The 27,990-nt window shown below is 55.9% G+C and overlaps 2 protein-coding genes and 3 non-coding genes across 11 annotated transcripts in view; 1 reads left to right on the forward strand and 4 right to left on the reverse strand.

Annotated features, from left to right (window-relative positions):
- LRRC75A (leucine rich repeat containing 75A) overlaps nt 1-3,340 on the forward strand; it is a 33,760-nt gene extending 30,420 nt beyond the window's left edge. The window contains exon 4 of the mRNA XM_061143549.1: nt 1,473-3,340. Coding sequence (XP_060999532.1) covers nt 1,473-2,013 — 541 coding nt within the window. The 3' untranslated portion in view covers nt 2,014-3,340. The remainder of the gene's footprint in view (nt 1-1,472) is intronic.
- On the reverse strand, nt 3,337-27,946 carry TRPV2 (transient receptor potential cation channel subfamily V member 2). 7 transcript variants are annotated; one of them, XM_061143545.1, is made up of 19 exons: nt 27,928-27,946; nt 22,553-22,789; nt 20,193-20,326; nt 18,346-18,639; nt 17,256-17,554; nt 15,139-15,312; nt 14,626-14,781; nt 13,996-14,091; nt 13,146-13,216; nt 12,533-12,698; nt 10,734-10,800; nt 10,316-10,632; nt 9,349-9,476; nt 8,525-8,604; nt 5,213-7,040; nt 4,946-4,993; nt 4,455-4,521; nt 3,936-4,014; nt 3,337-3,674 (listed from the first exon to the last, which is right to left on the reverse strand). In XM_061143545.1, the coding sequence occupies exons 2-15, from the start codon at nt 22,750-22,752 to the stop codon at nt 6,946-6,948; spliced, it is 2,277 nt and encodes a 758-aa protein (XP_060999528.1). In that variant the 5' UTR covers nt 22,753-22,789; nt 27,928-27,946; the 3' UTR covers nt 3,337-3,674; nt 3,936-4,014; nt 4,455-4,521; nt 4,946-4,993; nt 5,213-6,945. The 7 variants fall into 7 exon arrangements, with proteins under 7 accessions (XP_060999528.1, XP_060999527.1, XP_060999525.1 ...); XM_061143544.1 differs by lacking the exon at nt 27,928-27,946 and adding an exon at nt 27,416-27,816; XM_061143542.1 differs by lacking the exon at nt 27,928-27,946 and adding an exon at nt 24,412-24,559.
- On the reverse strand, nt 3,747-3,820 carry LOC133058191 (small nucleolar RNA SNORD65). Its single transcript, XR_009693296.1, has one exon. It is a non-coding gene; the product is annotated as a small nucleolar RNA SNORD65 (small nucleolar RNA).
- On the reverse strand, nt 4,605-4,675 carry LOC133058156 (small nucleolar RNA SNORD49). The gene has a single exon (XR_009693264.1). It is a non-coding gene; the product is annotated as a small nucleolar RNA SNORD49 (small nucleolar RNA).
- On the reverse strand, nt 5,073-5,139 carry LOC133058157 (small nucleolar RNA SNORD49). The gene has a single exon (XR_009693265.1). It is a non-coding gene; the product is annotated as a small nucleolar RNA SNORD49 (small nucleolar RNA).
- Nucleotides 27,947-27,990: the final 44 nt, after the last annotated feature.

Genomic DNA, 27,990 nt, shown 5'->3' on the forward strand with positions numbered 1-27,990 from the left:
ATCACCAGCCCTCCTGATGTCTCCCAGGGTCCCGGACCCCACCACGTCCCTGGCTCATGCAGCTGTGAGGACCCTCAGGGGTTGTGTGGCCGCCTGCACCCTGGAGGCAGAGGGGACCCTGGGACACAGAACCAGAGCTAGGACAGCATCATAGGAGAAAGCGGAGGGGAACATACTCTGGATGAATCATGGGGCAGAATGACTGGGGTCCTGGTGCGCAGGCTCCTCTCCAGCTCCTGTGGATGGGATGGGAGGGGAAGCACAGAGAAGAGCTCTGGTCCCCCTTCCCTTCCGGATACCGCCCCCACTTCCAAACCAGGGGAAGACTCCTCAGGGCCCCTCCCAGGGGGAGGAAGTAGGCACAGGGGCCTCCAGTTGGGCCAAGGTGAGGCCAAGTGTTGGGAGAGTGCAGGACAGGACCCTTGGAACCCAGAAGGCCAGGAGATTTGTGAGCTGGTTGCAGAGGAAGGAGAAGCTCGGCTATGAACTCTGCTGGGACCCAGGGGCTTCTGTCTCCCCAGGGCACGGGAATGCTCAGTCCACTCTCCGTTCAGAAGCCTCACTCCAGCCAGGGCCTCCCCGTCAACCACAAGTGCAGGTCTGTTTCCCCCAGGCTGGCCTTCCTGCTGGCTCACAGACATGCTGAGTTCCACCGGCCTCGGGGCCTTTGCACCTGTGGTCCCTCTGCTGTAACTCCTACTGAGTTCTTACCTCAGCCTGGTTATCTCCTACAAGACCAACAGGAAGTCCAAGCTGCGATCTAGGGCCCCTCCACCTCCCTGTCCTTCCCAGGGTTGGAGCCTTGGGGTTTACCTGGGTACCTGGAGACCAGGAGATCTGGGTCCAGAGCAAGAAGACAAGAGGCGGGGCAGAAGAGCAAGGGGTGGAGGAGGTGGGGAGTGGAAGGGGGTAGACAGCAGCCCCCACCAGGCTCCAGGCCCCTGCACCCACCCCCAACCCCTGCCTGCTGTCCTGAGAGCTCTCCCTAAGGATCCTCCTTCTGGCCGGAAGGTGGTCTTGAAGGAGGGGCCCCCAAGATCTTATTTTGCTCTTGGGTGGAGCAGGGAACTCGCCCATTCACCACCTCCTCTACAAGGCACTGTCCTGAATGCATTCTTATTTCACATGACAACCTGTGGTACCCAGTTGTCTCCATTTTTCAGCTTAAAAACTGAGGCACAGAGGTTAAGGATGTAAAGGTCACATGAGTAGGAGGAAAGGAATCCAGGGCAGACCCAGACGTTTGCCTGCTGAATGTACCCTTAGTCACTGGGGCCTCCCCTGGGGTCCCCCAGCCTCTGCCCACTGGGCAGCCAGGTTGAGAGGTGGGGCAATGCAAGGGGCCTGGGGTCCCTGACCTCTTGAAGTCACAGGGCTGAGTGGAGGCTGGCTCTTGGAGGTGACCCACCTCGGCCTCCGGAGAAAAGCCTGCCGCTCTCGCTCCAAACCCTGCTGTCCCGTCTCCCCTTCAGCCTCAAGGCGGTCCTGGCCGGGAGCCCTCCGGACAACACGGTGGACCTGTCAGGCATCCCGCTGACCTCCCGTGACCTGGAACGGGTGACCAGCTACCTGCAGCGTTGCGGGGAGCAGGTGGATAGCGTGGAGCTGGGCTTCACGGGCCTCACGGATGACATGGTTCTGCAGCTGCTGCCGGCGCTCAGCACGCTGCCCCGGCTGACCACACTGGCCCTCAACGGCAACCGGCTGACGCGGGCCCTGCTGCGCGACCTCACTGACGCCCTCAGAGACCCCAGGAAGTTCCCCAGCGTCACGTGGATCGACCTGGGCAACAACGTGGACATCTTCTCGCTGCCCCAGCCCTTCCTGCTCAGCCTACGCAAGCGCTCCCCCAAGCAGGGCCACCTGCCCACCATCCTGGAGCTGGGCGAGGGCCCGGGCAGTGGGCATGAGACCCAGGACGAGGCCCTGGGCCCAGAGGATCCCGGAGGGGGCCCTGAAACACCCACGAGAGACCAGGAAGGCAGGGAAACTGTAGGTGCAACCCAGACGTGACAGAGCAGTGCAGGCCAAAGTCACTCCTCCTGGGATGGGATGGCTGAGGCAGGCTGGGGCTCCTGGGGGGGAGCTCCACAGTGGGCCTGGGCAGTGCCTCCCCCCACCCCCACGGGAAGCCGGATGGAACCACCTGGGAAAGGAGCACTGTACCTCCTCTCCATCTCCCCTGTCTACCCACGTCTGCCTCTGGTTCCTGAGAAGTCATCCCTGGCTTAAAAGGAATCCACCCTTACTCTCCCTAGACCTGTGGGTGCAGCTGGTTGGAGGTGCTGGAAGCCTGAGCTGCTGTGAATCAGGAGAGCTCTCCCCCAGGAAAGGAGTGTAGTAGGGGCCCTCCATCTAACCCAGGACTTTCCAATCCTGAATTACAAATATTCAGGCCAGCAAACCCCAGCCAGATGCTGACTGTACCCCAGGTCAAGGGCTAAGGGAGGGGACTGGCTCCTAGAGACCCCACGAGTCCCCTCCCCATCTGGACTAAAGGGTGTCTCTTTGTGGAGCCTTGGGCTCCTTGGAACAAACTTCCCACCATCTACAAGGTCCATCTTTCAGCCTGTGATGTGATCCCAGGGCCTACCCAGGGTACCAGCTATTCCCTAAATCCACCAGTATTTAGGGCAGCCTGCCTAGCAAGCCTGGGGCAGACCAGCGCATGCACAAAATATAAGACCCACTCAAAACACTGCAGATTACCAGACCTTCCCATAGGTGATTGTTGCTAGGGTACAGGTCACAGTGAGCCTTGCTTCCTTTCAAAAGGACCATTTCCCATAAAATTCCTTCCCATGGGGTCCCCAAAATATGAGCACATTCCCAAAACCCCAGGACCACAAAGATGAAGTGCCCCCGAGCAGCCACAGCTGGGAGGAGGGGGGAAAAAAAGCAAGTCTCCACCCCACTGTCCCTATACCCAAGGCCTACCCATTCAGGCCCAATCAAAAAGCCCAGCTGATTGCTGAATTGGAGAAAATTATCCCGGGTACCCATGATGTTGGTGAACCAAGGCCCCTCAGGTAAAGAGGGTTAGTGAAGCTTCTAATCTGATGCCAGGGAGCAAAGACCTTTACAGACTGGGGCTTCAAGAGAGAGGAAGCTCATGCCAGTGGACAGAGCCCAGAGGAACAGGGACTGTGTACAGATGCCTTAAATGCTTTGGGATTTTTTGCCCTAAGTCTCAAGAGGGGAGAACACCTTAAACTGACCATAAGGGAAGGTTACAAGGAGTTAATTGGACCACTAATATTGACACGACTTAGAGACGGAACAATAATTGTCAGCAGTGATCAGACTTTTTCTTCAAAAATACACATTTCTAAGAACTTAATACCAAAGAGCATCCTTTTATTACATCTACGGTAACTGCATGGAGATACAAACTTCAGGAAGTTTCTCTCACCCAGTATAACAAATGCATACAATATTTACAAGTACAAAAAAGCTACTTTTGCTTAAGGGACAATACAATGAAACTATGAATTTAATGACTCCACTGTCCTAGAAAAAGGCTGCCAAATCCATTTCTTGGCTCTTTCACAATAAGAATGTCCCCTTTGATACTCAACACAAAACAAAACATTGAAGCCTGTATTTTCGAGTCCAAGTTGATGGCTGCCACTGGTCCTTGCGGCTTCCAAATTCTGCCCCTGCTGCAGCACAGCCTGCAAGGAAACTAAGTATCAGTGAATCTTACTTTATACTCCCCAGAATAGTCATTCACAGCATAAAGATATCCTCAGAAAACCATAGGTTCACCACTACGCAATCTGCCGGTAATTCCAGCTTCTTTTGGGTGATTTCATCATTGATATCCTTTTCTGCAAAACCATTTTAACAAAACTAGCTGCTCAAAAAAAAAACAAAAAACTAGCTGCTCATCCATTCCACCATGCAGAATGGTCATGGTCCAGATCAGGTCTTACCTTGTCTTGGGCTGGGGTGCTCCTGCCATTGCTGCAAGCTCTAAAACTCTGCTGGTCACCACTCTTCAGAGCTCAGACCCTGGAGGGATGAATAAGGCACCTGTGGACAGACAGCCAAGGGCAACTGGAAGCAGTTCCCACTGTGCTGACAGCCACAACTATACAAATGCACATCCATCCCCTCAACAGTCCTTAGGGACTGAGTCATAACTGCCATCTTTATAGATGTTTCAACTTCCATTCAGTCACATTGTTTTAAACATTACACACCTAAGGCTTTCAATTTTCAGGGCATCTCAGAGCAGAAAGTTTGCTCAGGACTCTACAGCCACGACATAAAAAGGAACTCCTGGGTTCACTCTGCCATCTGGTCCACACACAAACCAAAATCATTCTCAGATATGACAAAGGTCAAGGTCTAGGTCAGCCAGACGAAACTGCCAACATATGGTCCAATAGCAACTTCACGATTCAACTGAACACCTCGGCCTCCTCAACTACAATCCAAAGTTTACTCACCTCGGTCCAGGCTCCCATACTCGGTGGCTGGTGATCACGTGCTGGCAATGCCTCACCAACTGGCAACCTGGATGAATACAGAAATTACGGGTCACAGTCCAGACCACCCAACTCCTGGGCACCGCCAAATGGTGAGAATGCCTTGACTGCAGTCAGTTGGGAAACTTTATCGTCAGTTATCGCTTCTGACGGCACTTCCTATTAGTGATCTCATCAGAGCAGCCAAGCACCTCACCACTCCTAGTACCGCCCCGAGGACCTAGGCTTTGGCTAAACCTGCCTGAAGGCATCTGTTTCTGAACACAGACGCGGTTTCAGGCTAGAGGCCGCAACCAAACCGTCCCAAACACGCCAAGAGGCCGTGCATAATTATATCAAATGCATGAAAGTGACAACGGCAAGTCATCAGGCAATATCCGTGCATTTAAGGGTGGAAGAACTTTAGACACATATAAGTTAATGTTATTAAGTCCACAGAGACTGGTTCTTACCTCGAGGAGACCTGCTGCTCCCATCTGCAAAACCGAGTGGGCCGCTATCTGAAACAAGGATCAGGACGTGCATTTAGGGCAGACTCTGGCAGTTACGGGCACCTAAAGCGTCAGGTATCAGCGACTGCATCAGGTAAGCGTAAAAGTCGTCAGTTATCGCTTCTGACGGCACTTCCTACGGGATCATCAGGACAGCCGAGCAAGCCTCTCTCGAGACCCCCCTACGAGCCTCGCCCCCCGCCCTCGGGTGCAGGCAGCTCCGCTTACCCAGTCCTCTCGGGGTCACTCACTCCCGGCCGCGAGCCCGGGGGGAGGGGTTCCCAGACCGCAGCGGCCCTGCCGGACAAAGATACACGCGCTCCTCTATCCTCGGTCCCCAGATATGAGCACAAGGCCAAGGCGCCCGCCCCCAGGCCCGCCTGGGCGCAGCCGCCCGCCGCGCTCCAGTTACGCTTCCGGGGAACATCGGTCGAGAAACTAAACAAGCTCTGGCGCCCTCGCCGCCCGCTGACAGGCCCTAACTGAATACCCAAACAGGCTCGCAACACCGGCAGCGGAAAGACCAGAGAGCCCGCGTCCCAGGCCCTTAAGGAGTCGGAACGCTCCACTCCTCAGCGATGGGAGGGGAATCCTGGCAAAGACTCACGGGAACTTCCGGTCCGTTTAACGGCATAGCCTCGGCAGCGCCGGCCTGACTCCCCCTCCTGCGGAGCTCATGGTCTCTTCCGAGGCCCAAGAATTCTGGGTCACAGGCCGGAGGCTAGCCCCAGGGCGCGTGTGAGGAGCTAGAGCTCGCTGGTAGGTTGGAGACTGTCCCGCCGCGCCGCCCCCGGGTGGTCGGGAGTAGAGATTCGGCCATCGCGAGCTTCCGGTTGCCTCTCTGGAAGGTGGAGTGGCGGAGGCTGCAGACCGTGGTTCTGCGCGTTACGTGCGATCATGCCCTCGAAACCCTACAGAGGCTGGCGCGCGGCAGGCGTGCACACACTGTGACCGCTCCTCTCCTGGAGGCTGGGACCGTCTGCCCTCCCCGCACCAGCCCTTCCAGCCGCTGCGCCCCGACCGCCCCCCTCACTCCCCTTCATCCGCCCCCCGCCCCCCGTTCCTTCGGTACTCCTCCAGCCGCGCCCGCGTTTCACCAGCGGTGAAGCCTTCCTCCCTGCCACAGCGTGGGAACAGGCTCGGGTCTGGCCACTTAAAAAACATTCAGCCCGTCCACGCACGTCCTGTGAACGAACACACAGGACCCCAAGGGAGAATGCCGGAAACGCGGTGGTGACCCATCAGTTACTGAGCGGGTCTTAGAAATAGGCGTGGGGTTTTAATGTAGGGAGGGGGCGCTTCTAGACGGACCCACGCCTAGGGATCAGACACCCACGAGGTCCACTGTCATGCGCGAAGGATTTAGTGTAAGTGCCAAGGAGACCAGGAGGCCTCCGGAAATGCTTGGGGATGCCGGCTAGGGACCCAGAGGGCGCCCGGAGCCTCGCAAGCCTTCAGAGGCCAGGGTAACCTTGCTCTGGTGTCCCAGGGAGGTCCCTCCGGCTTGCAGGGGTGGGAACTGCTCGAGAGCAATTGGTAATCCACAGCCTGAATGAAGTTCAGCCCTGGAGCGGGCTGAGAGACGTCCTGCAGGTGACTTTAGCGGGTGTCTGGAGGCTGGGGTAGAGGTGGCCCTACTGGCCTGTGTCCACCACCTCGCTTCTGTGGTGACAGCAGGCACAGCGCTTCGGCCAGCTGCCTGCATCCCAAACAGGGCAGCTGGGGGGGCTGCAGGTGAGGGTCCCTGTGCCCAGGAGATGGCCGTAGCAGCCCGGCCCCAGACACAGGTAAACTCTCAGAGAAATGGCAGATGCCACCCAGCCCAAGGGCCCAGTACCTTTACTCAGCTAACGTTTCCAGAAGAGTTAGTCACAAGAAAATATTTATTCATTTTTGCCACCAAAGACCGCTGGAGCCCCAGAGCCAGCAGGTGGGACTGGAAAGATTCCCTCCTTTGTCCATCAGTGGGACTCCAGGGGCTGCAGAGGCACATGGTCTTCCTCCACAGCGCTGTCCTGGCTGGACTGGGAGGCCAAAGCCGGGCTCATCATGGCGCCTATGAAGGGGTGAAGACCACGGTGGCCTGGTCCTCAGGGTGTGTACCCCAGGAGACAGGCGCCAGGAAACAGGAGGAGGCCACAGCTATGGCACCACCCCTGCCTGTGGACAGTAGGTGAGGAGTCCCCGGCCTCCCCCCACCACGTGCCCATCAGGGGCCTCCTCCCAGGAGCTGAGAGTGCCTACAGGTGACAGGCTTTTGTGTTAGAAACTGGAACACCTGAGATGATATGCTGAAAAGCCAGTGGCGAGAGTCAGGTGCTCGGAGAAGAGAGGAGACCCCACCCCACCCAGGGAGAAGATGGGAAAGGTGGACGCCCAGAGAATGGAAGGGCACTTGGGACAGAGCCAAGGAGAGAAAGGAACAAGGAGCACTGTCGAGGGACTGCCGTCACATGCAGAGAGGTGCAGGGAGGGGCCTTGACCCAAGGAGGAGGAGGGTGGCCTTCCAGGCGGTGGGAGGTGTGTGCTGGGGGCTGTGTGTGGTTTTTGTCTGCATCAGAGGGGCTGGAGTGGGATGAGCCTGGAGCCGAAAGCCTTGTCTAGGGTCTGGGTGCAGACGTGGGAGGGGCAGGGCAGAGGGTCCCAAGGACACTCAGCACCAGGGGGCAGGGGGTGGTAGAGACCCACAGGTCCTCCTGCCTGGGCGAGGAGGGGCAGACTGATAAATGTGGTCCTGGCAGGGCAGCCCCAAGGCTGTTCCCATTGGTGATGTCCAGTCAGGGGTCACAGCAGGTAGTGAGGTGTGGAATGACAAGGGGACTTTCAGAGTCCTGAAGGGAGGGGACAGCAGCACTCGGAGGAAGGGAAACACACAGACAGGTGGGCAGGAGGTTATCAGTGAGGGCCGTGTGGTCAGGGACCCAGGAGCCCTGGAGGCTAGAGGAGACTCCACACACAGGGTTCTCCAGTGATGGGGAGGCTGTTGTGGGGAGGGGGCCGGGGCACAGCAGATGGAGTCTGGAAAGAGCACGAGAAAGGAGAGAAGGGCAGCCAGAAGTCTTGAGGTGGGAGGTACAGAGGATTCTAGAAGAGCCCTGCCCTGCAGAGAGCTAGGCCTCTGGTGGGGAAAGGGGTCATTCTTGGAGGGGGCCAGCACCACCCTAGAAATGGAGGAGCCTTTCTATGGCCTGGCCTTGAACAGGTTTGGGCCGTGAGGCAAGGGCAGAGGAAGTGGCTTCTCAGGTGTGGGGCTGGCGAGGCTGGCCTGTTGGGAGTGGAGCCAGTGGGCACTGGGGGCTCCCTAACTTGTTCCCCTGCTGGGTCCCCCCAGAACCCACTGAATGAGCAGATGGACAGACAGAAACCTGGACAGGAAGAGGCAGGAGGGGAGGGTGCACCAGGAGCCAGTTGCCCACGTGATGGCGAGGAGACGGGGGAGAGACTGGGAGACACCCCACTTGATGGGACAAAGCCCCTCCACGGATGGAGCCTGGAGCCCGGACTCTGAGCTGTCGGCCAGGCAGACACTGACACACTCACCAGGGCTGCCCCGCGCCGAGGGCTCCTCGCACACCGTGGGCAGCGTCTGCTCCCATGCAGCCCAGTTCACTTCCTCCACCCTGCAGGAGACAGGGCAGCTGTGAGGCTCCAGGAGGCCAGGGGTGCAGGACAGCGGCTGCCCCGGAGGAGGGCAAAGAGGACGAGTCTTCTCTGCAGGACTCTGGACCATCCACCAGCCCACCTGAGCCTGTGCTCCCAGCTCTCAGATCGTTTGCCCCTGCCAGGGGCCCACAGGGAGGAACAGGCGTCTGTCCCCTCTGGCTATTCACAGTGACCTGGATTGTCCCCAGCATCCAGAGAGGAGTTTAGAGGAGCTGGGTCTTTGTGGACCCAGGCCCTGGAGTCTTTTCACAGCTACTCCACATCCTAAAACCCACCCCTTGCTTGGCTGTGCCCTCAGAAAAGTGTGTTTCTGGCTGTGCACTTGTCACCAGGCTCCCTCTCCAGGGGGAGAGTCTGCTCTCCGGGGAAGGATTGCAGCCTCAGGGTCAGGATGGGGGTGGAGGGTGGAAGGGCAAAGCCGACCAGTCACTGCGGGCTTAGCACGCTCTGACCCCAGGATGCCTCTGGCTTCTTGGCCTCCTGACTGTACCCCATTTCAGGCCTGAAGGAGTTAGTCAGGGGCCACCGGGGAGGAACCTTCAGTTTTAGTCAGTGGACAGGAAGATGAACTGATAGGCAGAGTGGCAGGCCTTGGAGCTCTGGATCTAATGAGGTCCAGCAGCGCTGACCTTACCTGCCCTGGCCAGAGTCCTCGGGCATGCAGACCCTGCCTGCCCATCCCCACCCACACCCCTGCTCACCTGAAGCACCAGCGCTCATCCGGGCTACCGTCTGGCTTGGAGCCAACTGTCAGTCTCACCCCTGCCCGCTGCTTCTTCCTCCTGCACCACCAGTAGCCCTTCTCCATCTCTAGGACACAGATGGCTTTCTAGGGACAAAGGATTCATCAGACAGTGCAGCCAGCACTTCACAGCATAACTCAGCATCTGCGAAGTGCGTGGATCTGAATCCAGCCCCATAGTTCCATTGCCTGTGTCTCAAGCCCTGCATCCCCTGAATGTGTTCCCACTTAGAGACTGAGGATGACGTGTCCTGGGTGGTTGCTGGGGAGCCTGCAGGTGATGCGTGCCCTGCAGTGACTTGCAGTCGCATAACTACAGCTTCTAGAATTCCAGGAGGTGCAGAACTTCACAGTGCCTGCCCCTGGCACTCAAGCCAGTTGGGAGTGGCATGGAACTTTGCAGGTGAGACTCAGAGAAGATAAGTGGCTTTCCCAAGGTCAGCAGTGATGGGTCACACAGTTCAGCACCCCCTCACCCACAAGGCTCTCCCCGCACCACCTGTCCACACCCACCCTGGCCCTCCCAGCTCTCTTCAGCTCCCAGCTACCCCAACCCCTGCCCTCCGCCTCAGCTCCTCCAGGCCAGGCCAACCTAGGACCCTGCATCCCACATGCGTCGCCCACCAAGCTAACCCCACTGAACATTGGATGAGCACAGAATCGGGCTGCATGAGGGCGGAGTCTTCATCTTGTTCTCTGCCATATGCTTGGAGCCTAGAACCGTGTCTACCCCTGCACTGGGCACTCAGGAAAGACTTAGTACTGATGATGATGGCAGCTAGCACACAGCACCTAGTATGTGCGAGGCACCTCGCAAGACCTGATCCGTCCTCAGGTCAGCCCTGTGCAGAAAGGAAGGAATGGGCAAGGGAGATCCCACTCAGGGGCTCAGGATTCAGGAGGCTATGGGGACCCTCCCCAGGCACCTGCAGCTTCCAGATGCTCCAGCTGTCAGTGGCGACGCTGTTGACGGTCTCGCTCATGAGCGCGATGAGCATGTTGAGCAGCAAGACGTAGGTGAGCAGCACATAGGCCAGAAGCAGCAGCAGCACCACGCCCCGGAAGCGCAGCTGGTCTTGAAAGGCCAGCTCGCCCATGCCAATGGTGAACTTGAACAGCTCCAAGCAGGCATCCAGGATAGCCTGGTATGGGGCCTCCTTGTCCTCCTTCCCTGCCACCTCTGTGGTGTTGGAACCCGAAGGGGCCCCGGTGTCCTGGGCCTCCCGACTCAGGCTCACTAGTGCTGCAGGGAGGGGAGAGAGGCAGGGGGTGCTCAGCCCAGGGGAGACCAGCGGGCAGCCTCGAGGGTGGGCAAGGGCTGGGTGGGGGATCGAGGGCCTTTACCGACAGCGAAGCCGAGAAGGAAGACTAAGTAGACCAACAGGAAGCGGAGCAGGTCCCGAAGGATGACCTAGAACACACACCCCAGAGTTGGGGGAGGGGGGCCCAGGTCACTAGGTGTGACTCCAGACCCTACCTCTACCCTGCACATGCACACACGCACAGTGTGGGCATACACAGGCCCTGTGGAGCCACAGTGAGAAGTGGGGTCTTTAAAAAAAATCTATATCAGATCACATCATTTTCCTGCTCAAAACCCTCCAGGGCCAAAAAGTTAAACCACAGGCTCCAGCAGCTCCACGTCTGGATATGCACCCAAGAGAAAGAATGGAAAACAAGGACTTGAACAGATAACCCGGGCACCCATGTTCGAAGCAGCATTGTTCAAACAACCAGAGGTGGCAACAACCCAAGTGTTCACAGATGGATGAACAATTAAACTAAATGTGGCATCTACATACAGTGCAGTACAGTCTTAAACAGAAAGGAGATTCTAACGTGCGATAGGACGGATAAACCTTGAGGACATTATGCCCAGGGAAATAAGCCAGACACGAAAGAACAAATACTGTATGACTGGCACTTACGTGATGAGAATAGTGAAATTCATAGAGATAGAAAGTGGAAGTGTGGTTACCAGGGGCAAGGAGGAGGCGAGTAATGGGGAATTAGACTTCCGTGGGACAGAATTTCAACTGGGGAAGGTGGACAAGTCCTGGAGATGATGGAGATGGTTGTACAACACTGTGAATGTACTTAATGTCACTGAGCTTCCTGGGTGGCTCAGTGGGAAAGAACCTGCCTGCCAATGCGGGAGACGTGAGAGACGCGGGTTCCATCCCTTGGTGGGGAAGATCCCCTGGAGGAGAACACAGCAACCCACTCCAGTATTCTTGCCTGGAGAATCCCATGGACAGAGGAGCCTGGAGGGCCATAGTCCATAGGGTTGCAAAGAACTGGACATGACTGAAATCCTCCAGGGGCCTCCCCGTGGCCAGTAAAACCACTCCCTTCCCCCCACTTCCTCCCATACCCTCCCAGCCTCTGTCTGTCCCTAGCCATCCAAACTCACTCTAGCTTCCGGCCTTGGTCCCTTTGCCTAGATTGCTACTTCCTTGAGTCTGTGGTGGCTGGATCATTATCTGAGATCTTAACTTACACGCCACCTCTTCAAAGAGACCCGCAGAGCATCCGGTCTACAGCACCCAGTCACTGTCCCTCATACCCCCTTACATGTTTCCTTCAGAGAATTTAGTGTAATGTGCCATTCTCATTCGTTTTCTTACGCTGTTTCCTCTGCTAGAATGTCAGCTTCAGGAGATCGAGATCTATTCTGTCTGTGAACAAAACACTGTGTTCCTGACACTTAGAACAGGGCCTGACCCATACCTAGCATCCTCTTCCTAAATGTTTGTTGAATGACTGAGTGAATGCAGGCACCTCCACGTGCCCAGACGACCCAGGTCACAGGCACACCGGGGTCCCTGCCACTTCAGCGCAAAGGAGGCACATGCTCCTGTGTGGACACTTGCCAGCACACATGTGTGCACATGTGCTTTTACCCATGTGGAGGGCAGACCCTGAGAGCAGGCACAGGTATGTGCGCCCTGATGCTGACACTCGGCGAGCGTCTGGGGGCACGGGGCACGGGCAGACTTGCTCACGTTCCCCTCTGCCTAGCCTAGCTGGGGCGGGGGGTGGGGGGGTCCTGCGCCTGCCTGCTGAGCCCAAAAGGAGTCCCCCTGGGGTGCAGTGTCCATCTCTGCCCAGTCTGGCTGCACAGGGCTGCCCCTGCCTCTCACCTTCTGGATCATGACGCTGTAGATGCCCGTGTGCTGCAAACCACGCGTGTAGTAGAGCAGGTTCAGCCAGCCCAGCACCAGCGAGCACACGAGCAGCGGCAGGTATGCCTTGACGGCCAAGAAGCACAGCACCTGGGACAGCACGGTGAGCAGCGCCTGGACCAGGCTGCGGGGGCGGGGTCAGTCAGCTCTCGGGCCTCCCCTGGCTGCTGCAGACCCCCACTGCCCCCCATTGCCTGCCGAGGTCTCAGAGATGAGATGTCCTCCCTGTGTCCGGACTGGACCTGAGCATCCTGACCTCCATCTCGGCTGAGGTCCCTGCGGGCCTCAGCTCCCTCCCCTGTAAAATGAGGGTGACAGTAACAACACCTGACTCGGTGGGTGTCGGCGGGGATTCAGTGAGACAGAGCAGGTAAAGACTTTAGGCTCCCCTGAGGCAGAGCGAGGACTCGGTTGACGTGACTGTCTCAGTGATGAGCTGGACCCAACAGCAGCCCAGCTCCTGGGTCCGGCCTGCATGCTGGTCCCAGTCCCTGGAGCTCCCTGGTCCCCAAAGCTGCATGGTGCCCCCTCCCAGGCCAAGATGGGGGAGGAGGGGTGAGGCCTCACGTACAAGAGGATTTCGAAGTAGCTGTCCATGAAGGAGATCCAGATGAACAGACGGCGCCTCCAGAAGTACCACAGCTGCAGGGGGGTGGGGGGCCGGGAGGACAGACTGTGACATGTGCAGGACCATAACACAGCCCCGCTGCCCTCAGGGCTGGATCACCACTCCCATGCTCCCCACCTGCCAGCCTGGCACAATCTGACCAAAACCACCTCGGGGGCTCAGGACTTTTGAGGTGCTTATGAATCCAGCTGGTAGCTGAGAAAGCTCCAGACCCTGTTTCCAAACTGTCAGACACCCAGACAATGCCAGGGACCCCCCAGCTCCCTGTGGATCCAGCTGGAGGGCTCACGCTCCATACGATGGGAGGGGGCTCCTTTCCCTCCCCCTCCCTGGCTGCCCAGGGTCCACTCGGTGCTCCAGACACCCTGGCCTCCCAGAGAGTCTCCACACCACGGCCCAGTCTGTCTCCTGCAAGCTGGCAGCATCTTCCCCTGAGGATGTCCTGCTCAGGATGCTGGGCTGAATCCCCCTAGCCTACCCTTCTGTGCTCCTCAAGTGAGGAATGACCCAGCTGAGCGACCGTGGGCTGGGGGGCATCCAGCTCCATTCGCAGGGGAGCAGAGCTGGCACTGCCAGGGGATCACAGGAGTCATTTGCCACCCTGAGGGCACCCCAGCAAGCACAGTAGGGTTAGGGCATTCAGCCCAGAAGGCAAGGCCGCCCTGAGGCTGGTCAGCACGGGACCAGGTATGGGGCTCAGTCTCCTGAAAATGCAGGGACTTGGTTAACCCATGCCCAGGCTCCTCAGAGCAGGATTCTGGGTTTGGAGCTGGGTGGTCGGAGGAGCCCTCACCTGGCCCATGAGGAGGTAGACCCCCCCAAGCAGAAGCAGCACGTGGCCCAGCAGCAGCATGGTGTTCCCAGCTGTCACTTCCAGTGGGAGGAAGTCCTGCATGAAGAGACGCTTGGCTTAGCCTGGGGTCCCCTCCCAGCAGCCCCCCACTAACAGCTTGGCTGGGGGCCCACTCTGAGTGTGAGCGGCAGGGAGGTCCCCAGAGTGGCAGAGCAAGCAGGGGCTCTGAAGCCAGACTGTCTGTCTGGGTTCAGGTCCCATCTCCACCACTCACAGCCTGTGTGACCCTGGAGAAGCTCCTTAGTCTCTCTGTGCCTCCCTTCCCTCAACTGTAAACCAGCGATGATGAGAGTTATCATCTCAGAGACTTGTTGTGAAATTAATTAAATATGTTAACACATGTCAGTCACATGGAACACTTTCTCACATATGGTGCACACTCACTAAGTCCTAACTATTACTGCTGTTGTTACCACTATACTGTTACTTCCGTACTGTGACCAGCTAGGATAACGCGTGGCTGCAGCACCCAGCGGTCAGCATCTGCAGGGCAGGTGATAATCCTTGCCCCATCTTCTGCCAGGATTGTTTCTGGCAAGCCTCCCCAGGATGCACCCCTCCCCGCCTTGCCTTATCCAGGGCAGGCTGGTGGTAGGTGACGGCAGTGAAGATGAACACGTAGGTCAAGTAACACAAAAAGTTGAAGAAGAATCTGGGGGTGAGCAGTTTCCACTTCGCCTGCAGCAGTTTGTTCAGCGGCTCCAAGACTACCATTCGGTGCCGGAGCTAGGACGGGCAGGTGAGAGTCAGAGGCGTGTTCGATTCAGCAAGTACAGTTGGGGGCACCATGGGAGAGGGAGAGGACGGGGAGCCCAGAATGACCCCTCCCCACCCTCACAGCTACAGAGTGACCAGTCCTGAGCAGGTGCTGGGCAACAGAGAGGACACCCTGGCGTGATCCCCAGGTCGAGTGGCACCGGTGTGTGGAGTGAGCGTGTGCCCAGGGGCTGGGTGAGGATGTGAAGCCACACCCCCACATCCCGGTTTCAGGGCACGTGTTGTCCAGCAGGCCGACCCGAGTGGTAGACCTTGCAGGAAGCTCTGCCAGGCCCCCTACACACACCGCCCCCACCACGGGCTCACCGGGCTTCGGCAGTGAAAGGCAATGATCTCCAGCACTGAGTTCTCCTCCCAGCTGTCCACAGAGGCCAGGTCATACAGTGACACCCGCACGGGCCCGTAGGACCACTCCGTAAACTTTCGGGAAAGGGACTGGCATGGCCCCGGGAGCTCCCGCTGCAGGATGTGTCTGAAAATCTACAGGGCCAGGCACATAAGCTTGAGCTTGACCCACATGGCCACCGCCCCCACTGATGGGAAGCCTCGGACTCAGTGTCCTACAGAGCAGACACACGCATGTGCCCTGCACCCACATGTACTTGTGCATATGAACTCTTACACACATCCACATACTGAGTCCCATGTAGGCACTACCACCTACCCACCTATGCCAGGGCCTGCCGGCAAGTTTGGCTCTTCCTTCCCCATTCCTGCCCCAAGGCGTCTTTCCTGGACACTCTTATGGCCAAGGGACCCCCATTTCAGGGGTCCTTAATGCCCCATGACATCAGAGGCTGCCAGCTACACACGTGTGTGGATGACTGTGGCCAGAGTCTAGAGCTCTCAGCAGGCTAGAAAGTGTCCCTGACCTGAACAGGTTCAGAGCAGTGTGGTTTTACAAATGAGGAGTGGGGCGGGGGGGCTTCCTCTGTTGGGGAGTGGCTTCCACAGGTCACATAGCCATGCCTCTAGACACAAAGGGAGGTTCCCACACCCCAAGGGCCTTGGAGGGCAGGAAGAAAATGTAAAACTTCCATTTATGTTCAGTTTGGTCTTAAACTTTAAAGACAGCTATGTTCTAAGCATGGGGCCCTGTGTCAACTGTGTGGGTTGTACACCCATGAAGCTCTCCCCGATAATAAGGATCAGATAACAAGAAAGGTTTTTGAGAAAAAAGTAAAGCTAGATTATGTTTATTCTTTTTTTAACCACACAGCTTGTGGGATCTTAGTTCCCAGACGAAGGATCGAACCTAAGCCCTTGGCAATCAAAGTGCAGAGTCCTAACTACTGGACTGCTGGGGAATTTCCTCATGGTTACTCTTTGTAAGAGTAACTTATAACTTCCAGATAAATCAGCTTTAGCACATTAAAGTTGAAACTGCAAAAGAAAAGTCTGGAAGAAGATATGACTATGGAATACACACACATGCATACACACACACACACACACACACATATGCATGCACACACACCAAGTTTTAAAACCATGTAGGAGTTAAGCAATAGCAAAAATCAAGAAAAAGATAATAACACTCAGCTACATGAAAATGTAAAAATTCTGTGTAGCAAAAAATGCCATAACATTTTTTTAACATTGAACTGGGAGAAAAATTTGCAACTATGACAAATTGTAAACAAAATGCTGTTATGGTCAATGATCAAGAACACTTACGGGGCTTCCCTGGTGGTCGAGGGGCTAAGAATCTGTCTTGCAATGCAAGGGACATGGGTTCGATCCCTGGTCCGGGAAATCCCATATGTCACTAAGCCCCATGTGCCACAACTAATGAGCCTTGGAGGCTGCGAGCCCCAACTACTGAGCCCACATGCCACAACAGAAGCCTGCATACCCTCAAGCGAGCACTGCTCGACAAGAGAAGCCACCACAATGAGAAGCTCTTGCATTTCAACTAGAGAGTAGCCCCCACTTGCCACAACTAGAGAAAGCCAGTGTGCAGCAACAAAGACCCAGCACAGCGAAAATTTAAAAAAAATAAATACATAAATAAATAATTTTTTTAAAAAGAACACAACAATCAATAGGAAGAAAACCTAACAACAAAGAACATGAGACAGCTATCTCCTAATCAAGAAACCCAAATAACTTTAAAAAGAATCCCTGGGAGTTCCCTAGTGGTCCAGTGATGAGGACTCAGGCTTGCACTGCCATGGCCCAGGTTCAATCCCTTGTTGGGGAACTAAGATCTGGGAAGCTGCACAGTGCAGCCCAAAATATACAATCCCTGATTTATAATGTAATATATTCATTCTGCAGCTCCTGGATAATTTATCAATAAACACAGATGTCAGAGAGGTGCATGCTGAAACTGCTCTGAGCTAGACACGACCCCAGGCTCTTTCTGCAAAAATCCTGGCTGAGTCCTCCTGCTTCCTGAAAAGGGCAGCCCAGTTGCTCACCTCTATTTTGCCCTCCTTGGCGGCCAGCTTCAGGGGCGTGAGGCCCTGCAGATTGGGTATGTCCTCCAGCCGCACAGTGGGGCAAAGACGGGCCCCCGCCTGGAGGAGCTTGTCGTACATGTGGGTCACCAGCACGCTGTTCTCCGGAGAGTTGTCTGCGATCATCACCAAGGCGTGCAGCACCGTGTTGCCCAATGAGTCGGCGGCCTGCAGGCTGGCGGGCTGGTGCGGGTTCTCCAGGAGGTAGGTCACCACGTCCCACTGCTGGGTGCACGCAGCCAGGGAGAGGGGCAGCTCGCCTGGGGGCCAAGGGGGCAGCTTGGGCCTCGGGCCTCTCAGCTTCCACCCGCTGGCTCGTCACGCTCCCTGGACCGCCTTGAGGTGGGTCAGGCAGCCAGAGGAGGAGATGCAGTATTATATCAGGGTCCCCAGCCCAGCCAGGCCAGGCAGTGAGTGCGGAAGGTCCTGGACCCACCCAGGCCGGGCAGTGAGCAGAGAAGGTACCTAGACTAGTTAGGCCGGGCAGTAAGTGGAGAAGGTCCCAGCCCACCCAGGCCGGGCAGTGAGTGGAGAAGGTCCCCGGCCCAGTTAGGCCAGGCAGTGAGCAGAGAAGGTCCCCGGCCCCGCCTAGGGCAGCTGCGCCTTTTCTCAGGGGCTGGTCAAGGCGGCTCTGTCCAGCTCTAACCCAAGGAAGAGAGCCTGGAGCTCTTCACCATCTAAGGGATCAGAGTGTGGGCTTGCCCACCAGGCTTCCCACCCCTTGCCTCTGTCTCTTTTCTTTGCCGGGGCCCAGGCCCACTGCCGCTGGGCACAGATGCCCCTTCCTCCAGGCCCTGTCTGGTCGAGTCTCGTCACACACCAGTGCTAGCTGCCCACTCCCCTGGCCCTGGTCTGAGCTCGTGTGTAGTGAGTGAGCTTCCTTGGCCAGATAAGGGTAAAACATCTCTTAGACAAGCTGCCTTTGCAGGTGGCCGAGCTATTAGAAGCATAAGGGGTCAGACAGGTCTGGGTTTCAGGGTCACATTACCCTGTGACCGTGGGCGAGGCCTTATCCCCTCTGCAGCCCAGTTTATCCAAGAAGGCAGCTCACCAAAGTAGAAGCAGGTCTCTTGGCTCCTCTTCTGGAAGAACTGGCCGCAGGCCCGGGCGTGCACATCGGCCCCATTCTCCACCAGGAGCTTCACGCAGAGCAGGCTCCTCTTCTCAATGGCAATGTGGAGGGCGCTGTGGCCTCGGAAGTACTCATCCGTGCACTGGGCGTTGACCAGAGGCCGGGGATTGCCCGAGTCCCGGTCAATCTGCAGCAGCGGCTCGATGCAGGCGTTGGCCCCGTCCCGAAGGTTCAGCACGGCCTTCATCAGACAGGTCTTCCCCGTGGAGCCCTCTGCAGGAGGAGGGGAGGGGGCACTGCGGTGTTCAGGCCGCCCACCCGCCCATACAGGGAGCACCCCAGCCATGCTGCAGGGTGACAAGGCTCAAGCCAGAGGTGTTAGAACACCAACAGGCATGGCTGCAATTTTCTTTATTTTCTAGTTGGGAGGAAAGCTGCCTTAAAATGTTGGTTTGGTTTCTGCATACAACAACTCCAATCAGTCATAATTATATACATAAAACCCCTCCCTCTGTAGCCTCCCTCCCACTCCCCCATCCCTCCCCCTAGACTTCTCTAGGTCATCACAGAGCACCAAGTTCAGCTTCCCACTGTTTTACTCATGGTAGTGGATACCTGTCAATGATACTTTCTCAATTTGTCCCACCCTCTCCCCCTGCTGTGTCCACAAATCCATTCTCTATGTCTCCATCTCCATTCCCTCTCTGCCATTAGGTTCATTAGTACCACTTTTTAGATTCCATATATATGCATTAATATATGATATTTGTTTTTCTCTTTCTGACTTACTTCACTCTGTACAACAGACTCTAGGTTCATTCACCTCACTACAACTGACTCAAATTTGTTCCTTTTTATGGCTGAGTAATATTCTGGTATGCTACAATTTCTGCCCTAAAAATTAAGTTTCTGAGACGTGTGGGCAGCGTTGTCTACACAAGAACGTTTGGAGCAGTGTTTGTTAAGTGGCTTTACCACTTAAAAACTCGGTCTCTTCTGGGCAAGTCATTTGGCCTCTCTTAACCTCAATTTTCCTCACTGTAAAATGGGACCATCCCAGGGTTCTTGTAAGGATCGCATGGAATTATACACAAAATTCTTAGTACACAGAGGTGTTGAGGCCCAAAATTACAAACAATCTAAATGGCCACCAGTAGGGGGTTAGTTAACTAAACTGTGGCCAATGTGCAGGACGGGAAACTCCACCTGTTGTTACGATGACTGAGTTAGAGGCCTGTGCACTGAGATGGAGCGTGCTAGAAGATGTAGTAAGAGGGGGAAAGCACATTACAGATCAGCACACATGGCATGGCCCACTTCTATAAATATAAACCTCCTGGATTTAAACAGTCTGAAAAGATGTATTCCATATCATTATTAGGGGCCAGGATAATGGACTGTTTTTACCTTCAGCTTTATGCATTTCATTACTATTTGAACCTTCTAGAGTGCACAAATGTTCTTTTCTTCATCAGCCCAAACATTACAGGTACTTATGTTTGGGGCAAAGAACGCTCTGAGATGGATGAAGTGTGTGGTATATGTGTCAGATCTCAGTGATGCTGTAACTGAAAAAGAGGCAGGGAAAGGCCGCGCTGAGGAAGCCTGGGAATATCCGTTCACCACTGACACGGCCAAGGGTGGCTGAGGCAGGCCCAGGCCGGGAGCCGGTGGGGTAGGTGGACAGGGGAGCGGGCTCTGTCAGCAGGAGAGCCACTAGGAACATTGCCCCTCCTTGCCGCTCAGCTCCTGACCATGGTCGAGACCCACCCAGGGAGTCCAGTCTCGGCCCAGCTCGTGGGTCTCTGGCCCAAGCAGTAGCCTACCTGTGTACTCCGAGTCTGTGAGGTACTTGCTGGTCCGGCTCAGATACTCTGGTAGCCCGGCCAGATCCCTGGGGGCCCCCCGGGCCACAGCGCTGAAGAGCCGGTCGCGGTCAAAGCGGTTTGGGTCTGGCTGTCTGTGGGAATGTGGTTTGTGACTGATACTGCAGGAGAGCTCTGGGCCCCTAGAAGGGGGGAAGCTCTTCCCCCTTCCCAGGGAGCCCCATGGGAGCCTCTTCAGGGCCTCTACCCTCCCTGTGGCTCAGTGGTAAAGAATCCACTTGCAATGCAGGAGACACGGGTTCAATCCCTGGGTCAGGAAGATCTCCTGCAGGAGGGTATGGCAACCCAGTCCAGTATTCTTGCCTGGAAAATCCCATGGACAGAGGAGCCTGGAGGGCTACAGTCCATGGGGTCGCAAAGAGTCAGATGTGATTGAGTGACTTAGCATGCAGCATGCATTCTCCCAGGCTGACCAATGAGACCCCAGGTGCTCAGACCCCTGGAGGAGAGGGCTCTCCGGGGCCCTGGTCCATGCATCCCCCGACCCCAGGCATCTGGAAGATCTGTTTTCACTCTCTAGGTGCCCTGCGGGTCTCACAACAGGCTCACTGTCCATTTCAGCACAGGAACTCGTCATGGCCCTTGAGCTGGGGTCTGGGTCAGCACGAGGCTACCGGAGGTGCCCACAGACTTGGGGGCTGTCTGCACCGCTGGCCCCCACCAAGAAATCAAGAAAAGCCCCTCATCTTCTCAGACCATCTATGGACTAACAACGGAGCAGCTGCCCCCCTGACCATCACTTCTGTCCTGGGTGAGTAATCTCTATCTTCTCCATCAGATAAACAAGGAGATAAAGTAACCTTCCCAAAGTCACATGGTGCAGAATTCATGGTGCAGGGGTAGGGGGCAGCGGGGGCTCAACTAACTCCAGACCCCAGCTCCAGAGAAACTCCAGTCTGGACAGACAGAGGTTTCTCAGAGAGATGGGTCCCAGAGTGGAAACCAGACGCTCACAGAATTTTACTGAGAAGCCACACTTCTGGAAGAAGTCCCCAGGAGTGGCCGGTAACCCTTCTGAGTCTAGCAGTGCTGTGTGGGGTACACCTGCCTGGACCCGTCCCTACTCACAGAGGCCAGCTCGCCCCTGGGCTCCTGGCACCATGACCAGCCAATATGAAGTGACAAACAAAGAGGGGACTAACTGATGTCTTGGGGACCCTCAGGTCTGCCATGGAGTGGATCAACCAAGAAAGGGCTGGGGGCTCTGATGAGTGGGGGGGTTGCTGGGATCAGTCGTGTTTTAAGCTGGGATCGCGTGACTGACTCACCATCATTCACCCAGCAGACCACGTGGATGCAGCATGATCAAGAGGGCTCTGCGGCAGACTGAGGAGCCCGGGGCAGTCTGGCTAGGGGAAGTGGCTATTTGGATAGGCACTTCCTGTCACAGGACAGCATCAGAGTCCTGGGACAGGGAAGCCCACGGGACACAAAGGGCCGCGAGGGGCTGGTTCTGCCTCGGGCTAGTGGCCCAATCCCAGAAGCCTCGCAAGCATTCTCTCCTGCCCTGGTGTGAATGTGACCTCGGTTCTGCAGCACAGACAGGATGGGGGCTCTGGGCTGGGAGGCCAAGGCGGGTGGCCGAGTCCCAGGGGTGAGTAAGGCAGGAGGGAGGGACGGAGGGGCTTCCCTAGCAGAGTGCTGTCTGGCCCATGCAGACATGTCAGACTTCACCCTGGGGGCATGCCAGATGCACCCCTCCCCCACACCCACAGGGCTCCCCACCAGAGTGATTCCCAGGGTCTGAATTAGTGGACATCACAGGAAAGTCAAAGTGAAGGTGATTCCAAGAATAAGCCCACTGTCCTTAATCCCCAGAGTCCACATCCCCAGGGCAACAGGCCCAGCCTCAGAGGAGCCTGGGAGCACATGGGACATTCCTGGATGGCCTTGACTCTCCTGGACTGGAGTGTGGATCCTGTGCTTGCTGCAGCAGCACATATACCAACATTGGAACGATGGAGTGTGGATCCTGCTACCTCCCCACCACCCCCCACCCCCCGCAGGGACTGTAACAAACAAGGGACATGCCAGGCTCAGTTGAGTAACTGGAGCTGAAAGAGTATGTCCCTACCAAGAGGAATGCAACCCCAGAAGACAGAAGGGCAAGAATGGGGAAGGTTCTGGAAGCAGCATGCTCAGCGAGCAGAGCAGAGTTAGGCCTGTCGGCCCAGGAGCCATCAGAGCCAGACCGAGGACCCCGCAGGCTGTGGGGAAGGGACGCTGGGGTTGGGCCAGGCCACCCAGTCTGCTTCTGCTAGAAGTGAGGCCTCAGGCTCCATCCACACTTTCTGCCTCACCTGGCACCTGCCGCCTTTCGGAAGTTGAGGTTCACTCTGATCTGTGGGGAGGAGTTCCGGTCCTCACCCTGGAACTGGGACTCCATGGGGGGTGGTTCGGAGCCCCCGCCCCCATTTCCTCTGTCTCCCTGGGCACCATCTTCATGGCCTCCATCTGAGGTCTCGAGCCTGAAAGCAGGAGGGCTGGAAGGCGTGGTCATCCTCAGGGAAGACTGCTGCCCCTTCTGACTGGAACCTCTGTGGGGATGCAGGCGGACAGAGATGTCAGAGGGACATCCTCCCAGTAAGAGCAGGACTAGAAGAGCTGGCTGGAGCCTGGGACCAGAGAGGTTCATTAACAGAAGCTGGGTACAAGCAGATTTTCCCTGGTGGCTCAGCATGAAGAATCCCCCTGCAGTGTGGAGAAGTGGGTTCAATCCCAGGGCCGGGAAGATCCCCAGGAGGAGGAAATGGCAACCCACTCCAGTATTCTTGCCTGGGAAATCCCATGGACAAAGGAGCCTGGAGGGCTACAGTCCATGGGGTGAGCACACACAAGTAGACCAGCCCCCAGGGCAGGGACTCAGTCCAACAGGAGCAGGGAGAGGAGCCAGAGGAGGGAGGCCCAGGAGGGAGGCCCCTTCCGAGGAACGGACCATCGCTGTCCCTGACTCTCCCTCTGGGACTTACTGATCTTTGCGAGGCCACAGCCCCTGGTCCCAAAACATCTGTGTTAAAAGCACAACCCTTTCTCGACACAACCTCCTGCCCAGCAGCCAACATTCACATCAGATGAAAATGCAGTTTCCGATGGGGGCAGGTCATGCCACCTCCCACGCAGAGTAGGGGCGCTCTGGGGAAGTCCTCGGAAAACCTCGGGCCTATCAAAGTCTTTATTTTGCTGCCAGGACTACCAGGGCTCAGAAGGGGGAAGTGACTTTCCCAAGGTCCCAAGCTGTGGGCAGCGCCTCGCCCCACCATGCTGTTCCTCTTCGGTTCTCAGAATCCTTCAGGGCCTGAAGGATTTTCAGGGCCTGAGTGTATTTTCAGCCTTAGTGTCTCTTAGGGGGTTCAGAGACAGAGGGAGACACCTCGCTGGCGCCCAAGCGGCCCTGAGCCGGCAGCCCCACCAGGCCCCAGGCTGGGCGGAGAGTTCAGCTCCAAGCACCACCTCACCCTCAAGGGGAGCGCTGAAACCACAGCCGCCATCACACGGCCGGGTGGGGCCCCAGTGTGGGGTGGGGGAAGCCCCTGGGCCCCCCATTGGCTGAGCAGAGAGAAGGGAAAAGAGCCCAAGGTGGGGAGAGTGGAGAGAAAACTGGAGAGAGGGCTCAGGGAGCAGAGCGTGGGGACTTAGGGACGGGAAGCGGAGGGCAGGAGTGGCAGGGTGGACAGTGGCCGGGCCTGGACCATCTTCCTTGCAACTTCAGCCCCCGGAGTAGGCGGGCGGGCGACGCGGGCGCATCTTCCCACAGAAGCAGGGGAGGCGGGGGCCTGTCCAGTCCTCGCGACGCAGTGTTGAACCAGCATCGTTCTGCGCACCCCGGGGGCATCTTTCCCATGCCACTCGCCATTTAACCTGGCTAAGCTCCCCACCCTCGCACCGTTCTGCCTCCCGGCCCACGGCTCCCGAGCCTCCGCAGCAACAGCTGTCTACGCAGCCCCTGCCCTGCCCATCGCCGCCCCCCCACCCCCACCCCGCCCCACCATCTTCCCAGAGAGGAAGGACCTGGGTGGTCAGGTGAAGGAGAGAGCCGGAGCCCCGCGGAGACCCTGGCTCAGGGCTGGGTTAGCAAGAAGCCCACTTGGGCTTCCTAGCCGCCACCCCCAGGCCTGGGGGTCCGGGCCCTCGGGGGACGCCCGCATCATCCCGTACTCACCGGCTCGGTGGAGGCAGCGCGCGGCGCGTCCGGCTTGGCGCTGCGGAGGAAGTGCAGCCGGGAGGGGCGCGGGCCGGCCGGGAGCCCCGAGAGCCGGCTGTGTGCCCCCGCGTGCCGCACGTTCAGCCCTCCTGGCTGCAGCCGGGTCAACGCTCTCGCGGCAGGACCCGCTGGCCGGGACACTGACCAAAAGGACCGCGGGCCACACCCTCTCTGGGGAGACACGCCCCGCCTCCCGCCCCGCCCCACCCCCACTGCCTGCCATTGAGGCCCCCAAGATGCCGCGGGGTGGGGCAGTCAGAGGCCACCCTTGGGTGCGGGGTCCTGCTCGGGGGAGAGGGGAGCTGGCGGGTCCTTGGGTCAGGGAGGGACTCGGCCCCTACACTGACCCCCACCCCTCGTCTTCCCCACCACTGGTCCCCCAGCGGCCATGTGGCTCAGACCGGGCAGGGAGAGCTATGTGGACGCCCCCGGAAAGGAGGGACTCAGCCCAGCACCTGCCCCTGGAATGCACCCCACCGCCCGAACCTCCCTACCTCCCGGGACCTTTCCCCAGTCCCCCAGACCCCCAGCCTGAGGGCACCAGCCTTCCTTCCCTGAGCTAAAGGCGCCTCCAGTACCGGCCAGCAGGGGCGGCTGTGCTTCTGAAATTAGACAACTCCCTTCCAAACCCGCCCTGGTCCAGACTGGCGACACAGCCACCAACCTAGTAAGTAGCCAGCCCTCGGTCATCTCTCTCTCCTTCACTCCTAAAATCCACCCCATCAGGAACCCCACACCCCGAAACCTCCCAATTTGTCTCTATCTCTGCCTGGTCCAAACCACTGTCCTTCCTGCCAGGGAGACCACAGGCTGAATCAGGCTGGTCTACCTGCTTCACTCCTGCCCCACACCCCTCCATAATCCATTCTCCTACAGCAATGAGAGTGGTATTTCAAAAATGAAAACCAAATCACCTCACTCCCTGACTTAAACACCCCCCCATACCAAGCCCGTGCAACTAGATACCCTTCTCCACACCCCATCTCTTATTGCATGTGAACCCTGCCGTTCACGTGACATTCCAGTGTATACACCTGTGCTGTCCAATGTAAGGTCACCAGCCACAGTGGCTATTTAAATATGTCAACTATAGTAAAATTAAATTAAGCATTCAGTTCTACAATTAGACATTTCAAATGCTCGTAGTCACGTGTGGTTAGTGGCTACTATAGAGGACAGCACAGATACATAACTTTTCCATCATAGCAGAGAATTTTATTTTACAGTCCTGCTCTAGACATTCTGAACACATTTCAGTCTCTCCAGTATACCAGTATACCATGCTCTCTGCTGTTGCTTCCAAGTCTTCACATAAGCTGTTGCAACTGTCAGGAACACACACACACACACACACACACACACACACACACACTGCCTTGCTTTAGCTAATTCCTACCTCTCTGTTTAAACATCACTTCCTTGGGCTGACTTTCCTAGACCCTGGATTGGTTTGGGGGTCCCCTCTCTGTGTTCCATTAAGTGTTAGTCGCTCGGTTGTGTCCAACTCTGCAACACCATGGTCTGCAGCCCACCAGGCTCCTCTGTCCATGGGATTCTCCAGGCGAGAATACTGGAGTGAGGTGCTATTTCCTTCTCCACAGGGGATCTTCCCCACCCAGGGGTCGAACTCAGGTCTCCGACACTGCAGGCAGATTCTTTACTGTCTGAGCCACCTTCCCTGGTGTTCCACAATACTTTGCATTTCTTTAATAGTAACTCATTGTCCATTGTGGTTAACATTTAATTGTCTGGCCTCATCTTTAATAATAACAAGAGCCTCCTGCGCAGTTACTATATGCTGGATACTGCTCAGTGCTTTGTATGTAATTCTCAGAGCAACCTTATTTCACAGATTAGGAACTGAGGCTGGGCAAGACTGGACACACTGCCCAAGGCCACAAAGCTGGGAGGTGACAAAGCAAGTATTAGAATCTGGAGCCACGCCTTTACACACCAGGCTCTCCAAGGGGTGAGACCTTGTTATTTTGCTGTATCCTCAGCACCTAGCACAGTGCCCAACCCCAGGTGGTGCTCAAGAAACCTTTGAATTATGATTATAATGCAGAAGACATTACTGTGCTGTTGGGGGAAAACTAAAGAGTAAGTGGAGACCCTCCAGTCCTTCAGTGACAGTTGGGTAGACAACCCTAATTGCAAATCAAGTTTATCAGAAGTTCCTCAGATTATCAATCATCAGGAAAATGCAAATCAAAAACCACAATGAGATACCACTTGACACCACTAGGATAGTTACAATTAAAAAGACAGATTATACACTACCTTTAAATCAACTAGAATACAATAAAATTTTTTAAAAGACAGATAATGATATGTATTGGTGAGGATATGGAAAAGTTGGAATCCTCATACACTGCTGGCAAATTATACAATGGTGCTGCCGCTTTGGAAAACAGTCTGCTTGTTCCTCAAAAAAATTAAATATAGAATTACCTTATGACCCAGCAATTCCACTCATAGGTATATACTCAAAAGAAATGGGAAATGTCTAGAATAGGGGACTCTGTGGAGATAGAAAGTAGATTGGTGGTTGCCTATGGAGATAGAAAGTAGACGCCTACAAATTTGGGGAGTAATGGGGAACTGAAGGGTACAGGGCTTTTTTTTTGGGGGGGGGGGGGCTGTGCCTATGTGTAACTTTTGAGGATCTTAGTTCCCCAACCAGGAATTGAATCTGAGCCACAGCAGTGAAAGCACTGAATCCTAAATATGAGACCACTAGGGAAATTCCCAGTACAGGGCTTCTTTGGGGGGAGAGGGTGATGAAAGGGTTCTAAATTTGATTGTGATAATGATTGTAGATATGCCAAAGACCATTGAATTGTACACTTTATGTTGGCAAACTATATGTGAATTTTATCTTTAAAAAAAAAGAGGTCCTCTGAGCAGAGTGCCTGTGTTTTTAGTCAGAAATGAATCAAGCAGAGAAACACAGCTTTCTCACCCAATGCCAATGAACTCATATTTGAAGACGCTTCATCCAGTCCAGTTTCCATGGGAGGAAAATCTCCCCCAATCAGTCTTTATGTTTAGCCTTTCCATATGTTTCAATTCCATGTGTTACACTTAGTAACTTTTTATAAAGGCATGGTTTTTCACTTGAATTTGTTTTCAGAATCAATTTTAAGGAAGACAAGTGATTCAAAGCAAGTTCAGCAGAGATATTCTATGGAGAGGGTGGGAAGGCAACTGCCTTTTCGATGTGTATCATTTGAACTATTTGAGTTTCTCACCACTGACTTAAAAAGCAACAAAAAAGGCATCTCTTCCAGAGCTAAAAATGAAAAAAAAAGACACAAACCCAGCTCAACTGTGCAAGAAGTGTCTAAAGCCTGTGCGTAATTAATGTAAATTCTAAAGAGAGGTGGGAGAGAGAAGGGCAGAATGGGAAGGCGAGAGCTGCTCTGGCCTTAGAGAGAAAGAAGGGTGGAACTTGGGGGAAGTGAGTGCACAAACCAGAGCCTGCTCCTTTGCTTCTCCCAAGACGGTCCAGAGCCTGGGCTGGGCCGGTGTCCTGGC

This window comes from Dama dama, chromosome 5 (assembly GCF_033118175.1).
Source record: "Dama dama isolate Ldn47 chromosome 5, ASM3311817v1, whole genome shotgun sequence".
NCBI classification, from domain to species: domain Eukaryota; kingdom Metazoa; phylum Chordata; class Mammalia; order Artiodactyla; family Cervidae; genus Dama; species Dama dama.